The sequence below is a fragment of the Salvelinus sp. IW2-2015 genome, linkage group LG23, assembly GCF_002910315.2.
Source record: "Salvelinus sp. IW2-2015 linkage group LG23, ASM291031v2, whole genome shotgun sequence".
Classification (NCBI taxonomy): Eukaryota; Metazoa; Chordata; class Actinopteri; order Salmoniformes; family Salmonidae; genus Salvelinus; species Salvelinus sp. IW2-2015.
The window spans coordinates 20,903,538-20,918,073 of NC_036863.1; the positions used below are offsets into that span (position 1 = coordinate 20,903,538).

A 14,536-nucleotide genomic window follows, 5' to 3' on the forward strand; every position below is an offset into this window, starting at 1 on the left:
CTCTCACTCACCCGTCTTTTTGATCTGCCCAGCTCCAGCCTCAGCTCCACACATTTGTTTAAAGTGCTTAATCTCCTGGAAGCAGAGAAGCATGGCGGTTAAACAAACACAGCAGCATGGGACCCACTCCCAACACAGACTCTCTCTCTCTCTTTCTATTTTTCTCTCACACACTCTCTCTCTATGAGGAGGTGCTGGTGAGGAGAGAGTGGATGGAAAGTCTAGCTTCTCACCTGCAGAGGGAATCTAGCGCGTCCTTATCCAGGAAACCATGATCACTCTTTACCCAGTCTATAGCAATGGGGAACCTGCAATCTGAAAGGCAAACAAGGCAAATGAATGTGTGATATGACACTGTTTGCTATGGATGAGCAAACATGTGGATGTGGTTTGTACTGTAATAGATTGTGCTTGATGGCTTGAGAGAATTCATATTTAGTATTTACCTTTGTATAATTGCACGTACTGGGGGAAGCCGGCCGCTCTCAGCCAATCGCAAGCCTCCTTTGCTTCGATCTCTGCAAACAAAAACAATATTCAAATTCAATTAAAGTTATTAGTCTCCCAAGTGGCGCAGCGGTCTAAGGGACTGATCAGTGCTAGAGGCGTCACTACAGATCCAGGTTCGATCCCGGGCTGTGTTGCAGTGTCGATGGCGAACAATTGGCCCAGCGTCGTCAGGGTTAGGGGAGGGTTTGGCCGGCTAGGAYGTCCTTGTCCCATCGCGCTCTAGTGACTCCTTATGGCGGCTGGGTGCATGCACGCTGGCTTCGGTCGCCAGCTGTACGCTGTTTCCTCCGACAAATTGGTGCGGCTGGCTTCCGGGTTAAGCGAGCAGTGTGTCAAGAAGCAGTGCTGCTTGGCACAGTCGTGTTTTGGAAGACGCATGGCTCTCGACCTTCGCCTCTCCCGATTCCGCACAGGAGTTGCAGCGATGGGACCAGACTGTAACTACCAATTGGATATCACGAACATTGGGGAGAAAAAGGGGTAAAAAAAAATATATATATAGTCATTTCTGGTCGGTCCATTTTAATAAGAGGGCAAATATATTACGCAAGCTGTTTTGCACTTTACTTACATTCGCAAAAATATTGCGGACAAAAATAGAAGCAACACTCATGTTGCTCTCTCATCTCTGAGAGGGTATTCATTAAAGCTGGAATCCTTAATAGTGAAACTGCCATATCCGTTTGAGATATTACAACAACAAAGAAGTTACTGCAAGCAACAAATACTGTTTTCCTTCTGACATAATTGCACGCACAATTTTTTCCCTTGATGCGCAGAGCTCCCCCAAAGCTCCCCACCTCTGCTTGTCAAAAAAACAAAACAATAACAACGGCCGTGGAGCGAACAGTGGTGCAGTTTTGCCCTACTGCGGATTCCATATTTAAGTGGCTTTTTGGGAGAGGCCAGCCTAATTGCTCCTAATTGGCTAACGGTGGTGTATGCGTGTCAGACACAGAAATGGCAGGTAAGCATTCGTCAGAAGTGGCTTAAGTACCTTCTGCCCCACACAGCCTTTCATGCCCCCCTGTTCAGGTTCCACCCATCTGCTAACTCCCACCATTAACACATCATCTGCTAACACAGCATCTGCTAACTCCCACCAGTAACACATCATCTGCTAACACAGCATCTGCTAACTCCCACCATTAACACAGCATCTGCTAACTCCCACCATTAACACAGCACCTGCTAACTCCTACCGTTAACACAGCACCTGCTAACTCCCACCATTAACACAGCATCTGCTAACACAGCATCAGCTAACTCCCACCATTAACACAGCATTGTCAGCGACAGATGAAGGAACGAAGCACACTCTTTCTTTGAACTCGCTGGTATTCCATGAAACCCAGAGAGCGAATGAGAAAATTAAAGAGAACAAGAGAGAACGATAAAGAGAGTGATAAAACGAAAAGAAAGAACAAGAGAGAGTTCTTGGAATAAGGTGTCTTTTTCCCAGGCCGTGGGGGTCAGGGGAAGACAGCTGGAGGTTGAGCTACACAGAGCAGATGGCTGAGATATGTAAACAGGGGGAAAATGAACTGCGAACATCAGTCATCACAAGACCCCTCTGACGCAGGGAATAAGAACTCTACTGGTCGGACCAGGGTTCATCATATCAACAGCTAGGACAGATCACTAACTGTTAGTGTTAGAGGATGATGACTTCTGTTCCTGTCTCAGTGTGGTGTTGGAAGGGGATGAGGTGGGGTGACTTTTGCGAGGGGATCAGCTGTACCTGCTGAAGTATCACATAGTTCCAAATAACTGACTGAGGCTCTAAATCCAGGGGTATCTGAATGTGCCTGTCAGGCAGGTCAAATTAAGCCTATGGTGGGATATGTTGTTACCTCCCTATTCATAACATCCTGCACTGAAATGTAACTATACTGTTAGCTACCCAAACAAGCGGTCAGAATGACATCACAGGGCTGAAAAAGGCCTAAGACAGTTGGCCAAAAAGTTAAATTATGGCCAAAAAGAGTGTTTTGGCGTACGGGATTTTACCAGGGAATTCATGCACTCATCACCGTTCCACCACTGTATGCGCTGTGCATGACTGTTATACAATCATGGTTATATCAGACTTCCAATTTTAATAAGGCCAAGCAGACAAATACCTCAGGCCGCGTTGGAGGAAGTTGTGCTTTTGGGCTCTGGGTTCTGATAAGAGATGTATGCTCTCAATTAGACCGCTCCCTCCCTCGCAGTGCCAGTAAGTCGGAGGAACATGTTTCAGGGGTCTGAGAGGACCGGGATAATGGTGCTACGTTCTCTGCAGGTGTGTGTGTATGTGTGTGTGTGTGTGTGTGTGTGTGTGTGTGTGTGTGTGTGTGTGTGTGTTGGTGTGTGTGTGTGTGTGTGGTGTGTGTGTGTGTGTGGTGTGGTGTGTGTGTGTGTGTGGTGTGTGTGTGTTGTGTTGTGTGTGTGCGTGTGCGCGCGCAAGTGTGACGTGTGTGTGATGTGTGCAGGTAGCAACGGCAGCAGTATAGTGATTAAGGGGTCTTCACCTCAGGCCAGCCTTGACTCAGCCTTCTAGCTGCCTCCCAGAGTGGCATCCCAGCACACACCCAACACACACTACACACAGCCACTCAATGCCTGGAGTCACCTTATAAAGTGCTACTACTGTGTGGCCCTCCAGGCCTAGAGGCCTAGCTGTCCTTCTCCAGAATCCCAACGCCTATATGAATTAATAGACACAAGAAAAGCATCTCGAAGCCGTTGTGTGGTATGAGAACATCTCTCTCCTCTGACAGCTTACATGGTTCTGATCTTCAATGTCCCTCCAGAGATCGTAGACTTAGATTCGACAGTCTCAGTGGAATGCAAATACAGCAGTCCTCTGCTTTTAACTGGGATGGCAAGTGTCAAGTGAGGCGTAAAAGTGTTTTGAAAACCTCAAATGTCTATGAACTTGAGTTGAGAACTGTAACTTTAAGTGCTAGGGATGTGGCCTGGTTAGATTTTTAACCATGTCAGAGATGAATGTACAGTATGGATATGTTCTGATATATGACCAACATTTGACCTTTGAATGTAAACCGGAAGCTTGTTTGCTGAAGACCCCATAAGTCATGGAACAGATAGAAAATAACAAAACAAAACAGAATGGACAGACGCTGGCTATTTTACGTAAATTCTCAGAACCTTTGTCGTTAGTTCTAACCAGCAACGTAAATTCTCTTTTTAATTCTCCTTTGTTGTTATGACGCAACCAGCAGTCTGGTCTCAGAGAAAGTAGTATAATAATGTAAGCCCTCCAGGATGTTTGATAGGTTACGTCTTCCAATTCGTATGATATTGTACAACTGGGTAAGATGTATGATACTATACGTCCTCTAATTCGTGTGATATTGTACAACCCACTCTGTAAATTTGATGCACTTTTAGAGTATATTATTCCAAACAATGTCTTAAAATGAACAAAATCAAAAAGGSTATACATATGAATATTTTTAGGGTTTCATAAATTAATGTAAAAATGTGTATTTCAGAATCCAGACATACTCCATATGTTAGAGCACACTATAAGGAGTATAATGACATCAAGATGCTGTCTGTATCATGTACGGTTCACAGATCATAGAGTCTTACAGGAGACATGTATAGGTCTAAAAAGGGCCTACAATTGCCACTTTCATTATGACTTTCTCAAAAATGGTTTGTGATATAAATGTAAAAGCATGTCAAACATCCTTCCTCCCAATGAAGTTTCTATATGAGAATTGTAGGAACAATCTGAGATACCAAAAATAATTTCTGCTTTTGCTGGCGTGGAATCGCCCATAGATGCTCGATGAATCACAAATTCACTTAGCAGTTATATCCAACCGTTGATCATTCCCATCATGTTTGGGTCCAGTTAGCTCTCCCATGTACTGTATGACACAAACTGAGTGTATGACACAAAATCTGAGTTCATATGGAAAAAGTAACAATGACTTTAATATAAAAAATGGCTAGTGATTGTCACACAAGAACTAATCCCACTTAACATTTTGAGTGAGCAAAACATCTAGAGTGTCAAGTTAGTCACACAGCTCCACAGTGCTGCCTAATCATTCCATCCACACCAGCCCTGGCTAGGCTTAGCTCGTTGCATTACTCCCCTGCCAAAGTTGGTATAATTGTTCCTGCGCTCGCCTATGCTCTGTTGCTTCTGGTTGCTAACAACAGTCCATGTGATCCACTCATGCCAATGGAAAGAGAGTCAGAGGGATTTTCACTGCTAAAGTTAGAGAACTGTAACTACTCAGAATACAGAAAATATAATTAGTGGAAAAAAGTATTCTAAGAAATACTAGACACAAATGAACAGGTAAATCTCAACGGAACCTTTCCAGAGGACCATCTGCAAATGAGCCAAACTTATGTCTGAGTCTGCCTTCCATCACTATGAATCATGTTGACTGGGTGGAAATACTTGGCTTCTAATCGTCAAGTAGAACTATGCAAATGACAAGAAGACAAATCTTAAATGGTGAAATACAACAGTTAGTTGATTTAGAGACCAAATACTCTAATCCATTGTAATGACTGAATGTCTGGTTCCTCTGAAAAGCTAACACCATGGGAAAAAAAGTGGTGCTAAGCCTTTTATCTCTGATTTCAAACTAGCTGGTTTTCTATCATATCTCCTAGTTCATCAAATGTATTAACTACAAATTGTACGCAGATAATGTGATATAACCAAAGATTTGTTGGTGTCCATTACTGGGCGTTACAGGGAAGCCACATACTAACCGCCGCCGTAGATTTTTTAACTAACCTGTTCTTGGTAATACTTTCTTCATTCTCGATTCTGTGAAAAAGTATCTTAGAAATGTCATTTTTCAGTTGCAGGTGGGTCTATAATAACCATTGAAAATTCAGGAAGATATTAAATTCCTGTTTTGGTAACACTGTGTGATGCTCTGTCATCTACTTCTACAGATGGCCATGGCCGCGTCGCATAGAAACGACTAGTTCCTGCTAAAATGCTGGGAAATGCTAGATGTGCGGCAGCTAAGAGGGCGAGGAACCTCCTGGGGCGGTACAAAACATGGATTTAATATCTTTCTGAATTTTYGCTGGTGTTTGTAGAACCACCTGCAACTGACATTACTATAATACGAAGAAAGTATTGCCAAGAACAGGTTAGATGAATAATCTATGGCGGCGGTGTGTGTGGTGCTTTCCTGTAACGCCCAGTAACGGACACCAACAAATCTTTGGTTATATCACATTATCTGGCGTACAATCTGTATCTACTAATTTTGCAGCCTGAACCATTTAGACCTTAGTGCTAGGAATATGTATGCAGCAGGCAACAAATCCATTATATTTCATACTCTAACATTATAACTGACATTAATTTAAACAATTTATAGGCACCTGCATGAAGAATACAATAAAACACTCTCCCACGTAATTTTCAAACCTTCAGGATAGAAATAAAATATTACATTTGTACTCTGTAGGTCTACATTCTTAAGATGTCATTTGAATATTTTATGTTGACCTTCTTTATAGTATACATTTTCTTAATTTTAGAGTAAACAGAAACATACGTTTTGAATCTATGCCAAAACAGTCAACATTTTTCATTTAAATAAGTATATTTCAAAAGCCTGTTGCAAAACTATATAGGCTTCCATATGTATTAGACAAGAGACGGATGCTCATGTGGTGGTCCGTTACGCCTCATATCATCTAACTCCTCACCTCATCTTGAGCATCAGCCTCATGAACCTCACAGCTGACATCCTATCAGGCTAGTGGCTCTCTGAATATGTTAATACATCTACATTGATATTTGTCACTGTCCTAGAATTTGTTATGCTATTACTGAAGTAAACACAATAAAAGTTGTTACTTACTTGTAATCAACATGGTGCTGTAATGTTGTATTTAACTCTTTTAAAGAATGAGGAAACTACTCACTCAAAAAATAAATACAAAATATACAAATCAAATCTTAAACCAATATTGAAGATAAATCCAGTTCTCTTGGTCATTTAGGGCATTATAGTGAAATCAGTAAAGCGTTTCAACTTTCCAGCCGCCTTTTCCCTCCCCTGCCTGGACCATACCAACTCCACTTAACGCTCACCCGAGGGGGAAGGTTTCAAAATTATATCATGGATGACCAAGGCTGTTGACTTTGAAAGCATGCCATGGTATTCATAATTTATTTAACACACTGTGACAACTAGTAGAAATGTAACATCTGATATAAAATATTCATTTGAAATTAGCTAAAGTATCCCCTCCCTTAAGAGAGTGTGGTTGATCCCATGACGTTGCCCTGTAGGTACTAGGCTAGAGTGACCCTGGTTTTAATCTCTATGGAGTGACCAGACAGAGATTTCCAAACCTCAGACTCCGGTCATGAGGGGATATTTTCCCTGTATAGTCAGATTTGATAGTTAAAATTAGATGTAGCAGACATTAATCAGCCCATCAAGGTAAACAATGAAAAACTCTAAGACAGTTAGGCCTCAACCAAGAACATGGTGAATTTCCCTCCCCGCAGGCTACATATGAGCATGTATTTTTATGTAATACTGAACAATGTGTGCTTTATGCTATTCCCTCCAATATCCAGATGCCGCATTTCCTACATATTAATGCCCTCACTTTCCTTGACAAAATGATTAATATTGATACTGTATTTTCTGATCCTACTACAAAAACAATCAACCCATTTTTGTCATTAGAGCTCACCAGGCACACATTCAGACATTTTACAATAAATGTACCTTGAAAGTCTAATTATTCCCTTATGGTACCTATCTCTAAAACACCAACAAACACCATGTGGTCCGACCCTCTCCTGAAGCTCCTATCACATCATCTTGTAAAAGGCGGCCATTGTTTCAAAGCAGCAATGGAACAATGAGAACTCTAATGATGACCCTTAAAGCACCATGGAGGATGACAGAAACCTGCGGTGCTAATAGTACTCCACTCCAAGGCTTCATCAGGATTCATTCCTAGGTAAGTCATTAGTAGTAATAGGTTCCATTTACAGTGTAGGTGTTTGATTAGGATCTTTTCAATGTGAAAACCCTTGGAGAGGTCCACCGCTTCGCTGCATTAATTCACAGTTGAACGAAAGATGGAAAGAAATGTCAACAGCTAATGATTTTCACACAAGAGCGAAGATACAGGACTCATGGTCCCCTTAGCAACCTTCCTGGAGCGCTTAGCTTTATAATAAAACCTGGGTCCTGAGGGTACTGCAGCACCCCCTGTAAAATCGGACTTAATAAAAAATGATTCACAAAGGTAGTGCACTGGGCCTTTACAAGTCCTGCATTAGTGGACCGATATAGCCTTCGGCAAACCCCCCACCCCCAACTATCTTAAAGCGGCTATGTGTCATAGTCTATCACAACGCAGACTTAAGTTTAGTTTTAGTTTTAAAGGGTAACACTTTACTTGACACCCAGCGTACTAAGACGTTATGACACGGTTATAACCATGTCATATGTCATAACAGCTGACATAATATGTCAACCTGTTATAAAATGGTCATAACACTGTCATAACACATATTTACACCTGTTGTGATATATAGTGTTATTTTAGGGCTGGTTATGATGCCTACATAAGAGTGTCAAAACCAACAAAACCTACCACAGGAGGCAAAACATTCCATTACACCATAGCCCACCTGTCAACAGTATRTTTACGTTATATAACATTTTTATATAACATTGACCATATGAAATGATCACTGTAATTGCACACACATTGATGTCAGACATGCACCTACCCCAGTGATCTGTTGCTGATGACTGGGATAAAGGCRAGAGCAGTTTTCAGGAGCAGAACAAGACACCCTCTTTTGACTGATGACTGACATTAGGCCATGTACGTGATAGGTCTATCTGGCTTATATGATTATGATGGTCATAATGCTTCTTGACAATGTCATAAAGTCTATTTTCTTAGTCCAAGTAAAGTGACACAGGATGGTCATAATGACAGTGTCATAAAGTATATTTTCTACAAGTTATTTAAAATATGATGAAAAATTACATTAAAAAACAAAGGATTTAAGAGACAAACTTTCAAATGAAACTAAACTTCTTGGCAGGGAAAAAAATATTTGAATAAATGTGGCGTTTGACACGCTTATGTAGTTGTCATAACCAGCCATAAAATAACACAATATATGTCACAACAGGTGTAAATATGTGTCATGACAGTGTTATGATCATATTATGACCAGGTTATGACAAGTTACATCAGCTAAAGTGTTATGACACTGGGTGTCAAGTGAAGTGTTACCYAATAAAGTAATAGCATGGAAGTACCATTCATAATACATGATTGGGGTATGCATTGCAGCCCTTCTCCCATCACACAATCTGTTTTAATTCTATACCTAATACACTATATTAAACATATTTGCTGCTCTTGAATAGTTTGAGTTCTGTGGATGTTTTGAAGCTTGCTGTTATGTAAGAGATATTATGACATCTGGGCTTTCTTCCTGATGACCACAACTCCTACATACTGAAGTGATAGGGATTAACAAGGATGAAAGGATTGCTGCTGCTGATATTAAAGTCTCTCTCTCTCCCATCAAATCAAACATAACCATGACGACAGTCTGATCTTACTGAAGTCAAGTAGCACCTTGACAACGCAGATCTTTTTCTAAATACACTATGTACAGTCAGCTTGCCTTACAATAAATGCACATCACAGAGAAATTGACATATTGAGACATGGAACCAGTCTGGAACTAAAGAAACCACACTGAATACTACTACAAAGAAGATCATTCCACATCTTCTCACTTTACGATATGGGTTGGGTGAAAATGACCAGGCTACAACCATTATGGGTCTATACTGTATATCAAAGACACACATCCAGAGGTCCAATAGCATCTTTCTCCAAGCCATCATTCCTAGAAATGACATTAGAATCTTTGGGTTGATGAAATGATGTTACTCCAACAGCTGTGGCAGACCGGCCAGCAGCCAAACCACTCTGTTCTGTTGTCTGGTTTTTATTACAGCTCTGAAGTATGTACAATGACTGTGATTATGGCTAATAGCTCAGCCTCTGTATTGGAAACTGTTAGATCCATCCATGAGACTGCTCTAAAGCAACACTAGTGACACGTAGGTCGGTTTAATACAAAGCGACATAGTGTCCTAGTGTCCTCTGTGAGAAGGACAAAAGGACGTGTGTGTGGTTACTGCATGTGAAAGTTAGAGGACAAGTTACCCTGTCCTCTTTTGTGTGCCTGGCCATAAAACTGAGAGGCTCAGTAGGCCTGACGTCTGCGTTTGGCAGCTGCTGAAMTGTTTACCCCTGGTCACTGTTTTCTAAGATTACACAAGAACACACTTCCTTTTCCCAAGCAAGTTGAGGAGGGCGTCAGAATAGGAAGAATTCAGCCCCGCTCCCAGGGGAGTGTGTGTGTGTGTGTGGTTATGAGAGTGTTTACTCTCATGAGCTTTGTTTTTTATTTGTGTTTACTGTGTGCACTTTTGATTGATGTGTTTTGATTTGTGTGTGTGTGTGTGTGTGAGTCTGCGTGTGTGTATTTCTGTCTGTAATCTGTGTTGAGCCTCTGATCTTAAGGCTGGTATTTCCGATGCTGCAGGAAGCGCTCTCTCTGTCTGTAGAACTGTGTCCCCTTCCACTCACCACCCTCTTCACTGACTGTACTGCAGCTCCAGTGGTGGCCAGGTCCCTATTTCTCCATCTAGCCTCTGTGTACAAATCAACCTATCCTGAACACACTGGGCGCCTCTTTACTGGAACCAGCAAGCACGGAGCACACTCACTGACAACCCCCTCCTTTCTAAAAATAACTTCTAACTTTAGCAGAAATATTTTATCAAAAGCTTTGATAATAATAATAAAAATACAATATTTTTGCCTCTTTGTATACCCTTCAGGGACAGGGGTGGCGGTGTGGAATGAAGCCTGTGAAAAGAATTAAAGCATTTGACATGGAAACTGGAAACTGCATAGATGACCTCCATGAAGGTAATACCAAACTCATGAAAGGCCCTGGTCTACACTGCATTGCCCTGCCATGGTCTGAATGTTATTGTATAATAGTGGTGAGTTTTCAGGGCCTGTTTGTCTCTAACTGTACTAAATATAATTGCCATAGAGCTCAGAGCTTTGGCTACAGTAGGCCAGACTCTGTCACAGGCTAAGCAACAGGGCCAGCCCCCGAAATGAGCCTCCGACGAGCTACAGAATCAATTAAGTGGGGACATAATTAGAGCTGTGCTTTATTAGTACTTAGGGATGATCTGCGGCGCAGAGTAATGGAGCATCCATGTACAGTTCATTTGGAAGGAATCTTTATCAGGACACTGTAGAGCCTATGGCTGCTATGTTGTCTGACTACAGATCTGTGTTTAGTTGTCTTTGCATAACTCGGCCATTGAACATAATTAAATGGAACAGTTCAGCGAACACGGTTGAGTTGGTCTATGTCTATCTATTTAATATTTTTTATATCYGTCAAATGTTTATATTAGATGATGTTGATCTTGACTATTGGATTTGGTGGTGTCTTATACAAACATGTTCAAATTGTATTGTTTTATTTAGAGTTATATTCTGGTCCTGTTCTGAGGAGATCTGTACAGTAATATTTAAAACAGAGGACGTGTCAGAAAGATTTTCCTGTAATAGAAAACCCAACGTTGTTTATTTAAGTTGATAATTGCCCTGAGGGCAGGAATCTCCCCCCCAAATCTCCTCCATCTTAAACACAGGCTGAAACAAATGGGGGGGAAAAGGTACATTCCATGGTTGGGTAAAAAATGATCAACAGACTAGCAATGTACCCCACTTAACTTTGATGTTAAGGTATTCACACGCGTGTGTGTTTAGCATGTGTACTTGTTTAGGTAACCTATATGAAGTGTGCACTTGTTACATGACGTGTGTAAATGTTAACATACATTATGAAGTGTGTACAGTACTTGTTGATGCAGTGGAAAGCCAGGGCGTCATGCAGGCTAAAGGTCACAACAGTCCCTAGTGAGGTTCTTAGTGTTCCGGAGCCTTCCCATCAGAATATCCCAGTCCCACGCCATCCCACATTCTGTCTCCGAGCCACCGACCTAAAATAGCATCTCTGATCCGTCCAGCTTGTTGTCCATCCATCCAGGAAATGTCCAAGCTGTGATGTACATTGGCCTGTTCTCTCTGATCCCATTGCCTTCCTCTGTGTTTCACATGGATTTAGCTAAAGCCATCACATGGAATTACGCTCTATTGACATGGGCTTTAGTGTCTAAATCCAGAGCTCTGACATTTATTCAAATGGAGTTTGTCTATATCCACTGACTGTACCACGAAACTAGATATTCAAGCAGCTGCTTGTTGTTGCTGATGACTCCAATTTGAACCCTAACTTCGGTTTGAACCCTAAAACAGTAAAGTAGGCTATATACAGTAAAGTAGGCTATATACAGTAAAGTAGGCTATATACAGTAAAGCATGTGCTAAAGTATGTCAACAAATAAAAAGGTAGTATTGCTTTACCTAGGTAAAGGAGCAAAGGAATGCTGGATTAAAATTTAATTTTGACACAATTCTTTGAGTCTATGACGTTGAATGTCCAATAGAAATCAGTCTCAAAGTGCTTTCTTAATTACAGCTGGAGAAGCCCATTCAATCATGCAGGTGTAGAGATTGTTACGCCCGCCAATGTCAGTGTTCATCTGCTTTGCTTGGTTAAAGAAAGACGTCTCCAAGATGTCTGGCAGAGGCCCAGAGATTACCCATTCAACTCAGAGACAGGAGGGAGCCTGTCCGATTTAGGCAATACCTGGACTGAATACGTGTGTGTGTGTGTGTGTGTGTGTGTGTGTGTGTGTTTGTGTTGGTGTGTGGTGTGTGTGTTGTGTGTGTTGTGTGTGTGTGTGTGTGTGTGTGTGTGTGTGTGTGTGTGTGTGTGTGTGTGTGTGTGTGTGTGTGTGTGTGTGTGTGTGTGTGTGTGTGTGTGTGTGTGTTTGACTGTACACAATAAGAAGAAAGGAGTGTTTGCCTCTCCTTTCCCCATGCGATGTCAGCTGTTCTGCACACACAGCTATGAGCCAGAGCATATTGTTTAATTATCCCCCTAGCCCACTACATAAGGGATAGATGGGTCTACACTTTGCAACCACATGTGTACACCTGCAGAAGAAATAGGACACACACACACACACACACACACACACACACACACACACACACACACACACACACACACACACACACACACACACACACACACACACACACACACACACACACACACACACACACACAACACACACACACACACAGATACAACAATGCTTAACATACTCAAATGCACATAAGCGTGAGACAGGTGTGTGTGTGTGTGTGTGTGCGTGCGTGCATGCGTGCGTGCGTGCAGTATGAGATGCAGTGAAAATAATGCTTGTACTAGGGGGAGTGAAATAACGATAATGACATAAGAGGGAGAGTAAACTGGGTAGTGTTATGTCTGGAAGTCCCACAGTGAGTTGCTCCACAGGAATGCAGGGAAACAGACCAGTCTTCAAAGTCCTGCCATCAGCCACAACAGCACCCAAAACTCCCCAAGACACATAAGAAATGGTTAGATGAGCGCATGCACTGTCTCACCTCGGGGGCTTTCCTGTGTTTCAACAACATGGGCTCTTAAACTATCTGGTACCAGTTACAKGCACTCTGCTCTAATGGTAACAGTCATTGGCTCATAGTCTTAGAGCCAGGTGACTGGATAGGCCAGTCCAGTAAATGACATGTCCTGCCAGAGGAAGTGGAGAGAGAGAGAGAGAAGGAAAAAAAGAAAAGAGAGAGAGAGGGAAGTGAAAGAGCGAGAGTGTGTGAACGAGCGCAAGAGAGAGACTTAGTGAGAGAGGTACAGAGCAAGGAGAGAGATGGAGGGAGGAAGAGTCAACCCACTAATTGTCCTTGTAAGCGACCTTCACCGCATCTGATCCCTCTCCCCTCAAATGAAGCAGGTCCCATTCTAATTAGCGACTCTCTCTCTCACTTAGCGCCACACTAACTCAACACCCTAACACAACGTCCATGACAGGACCCACACTGCTCCCCTCCATCCCCTTATGGGCCTAATAAACCTTTGATGGCAACGATGACTGATATTCCCCACCCAAAATTACAGTGCTTAGTTATTGGTGATTCATAATCCAGTTTTGAAGTGTTAATGGGGAGCCCTATTTAAGATGCCAGCGTTTAATATACACTTCCTCCAGTTACTGTACATTAAATCTTCAACACCTTTTTTCAGAGCTATTACAATTGGCTGGTTTCCCAGGACAGGAGAGGAGCTTTTGGGTCTTAATGCTCTGATGTGACCTCTCTCTCTCTCTCTCGCTGTGCATGCTGGGAGTTTTTTGGAGTTTGAGTGTTTGGTGTGGAGGGCTCTGTCCTAACATTTTTCTTAAATGTTTTATTTCTATGGTGGAGGGTTAATGTTTGTTTTAGCGGTACCCACAGTTTTTTTTTCATAGTTAGGGTGGAAGAGGACAGAGTTTTAGTTTCCTGGGGTTTGAACGGGGTGGTGTATGCAATGGCTTCGCAGCCTAGTGCGGAGGAGACGCTGTCGTTACGGAATGGATTCAGGTGTGTTCTTTCAGGTGTGTTCCTTCAGGTTTGTTCCTGAGAATAGAATTAAGGTGGAGGAGATTCTGCTCATGGTCGGTGAACAGGTAGGAGCTGAATTTATACATTCCGCTTCCAGAATTAACAAAGCTGTGGTTGTGTTCATGAAAATAGCAAATTTGGTGGGTAGGCTCATTGCTAGTGGAATATTTGTAAGAGGTGTGTTGGGGCCAATTTCTCCTCTTTCTACCCCTTCAACCAGGGTGGTAGCAAATGTACCTCTGTTTATTACGAATGATCAAATCAGGTTTTGGTAAGTTTGGTTTCGTGTACTGTTGGCAGGTTTTCAGGCAGATGCCGTCAGGCATGTTGTTTTGTTCCGGATGCAAGTGTTCATGTTTCTGAGTAACAATGAGCAACA

The 14,536-nt window shown here is 42.2% G+C and overlaps 1 protein-coding gene across 2 annotated transcripts in view; it reads right to left on the bottom strand.

Moving 5' to 3' along the window:
• Positions 1-14,536, bottom strand: part of LOC111950310 (rho GTPase-activating protein 7-like) — a 60,304-nt gene that overhangs the window by 14,464 nt on the left and 31,304 nt on the right. The window contains exons 1-4 of one of the 2 annotated variants that reach the window (XM_023967779.2): positions 6,375-6,493; positions 447-518; positions 234-315; positions 12-75 (exon numbers count right to left, since the gene is read on the bottom strand). In XM_023967779.2, the coding sequence (XP_023823547.1) occupies positions 12-75; positions 234-315; positions 447-518; positions 6,375-6,387 (231 nt within the window). In that variant the 5' untranslated portion in view covers positions 6,388-6,493. Of the gene's footprint in view, positions 1-11; positions 76-233; positions 316-446; positions 519-6,374; positions 6,494-14,536 lie in introns of those variants that run through there. The other variant, XM_023967778.2, reaches the window with a different exon arrangement.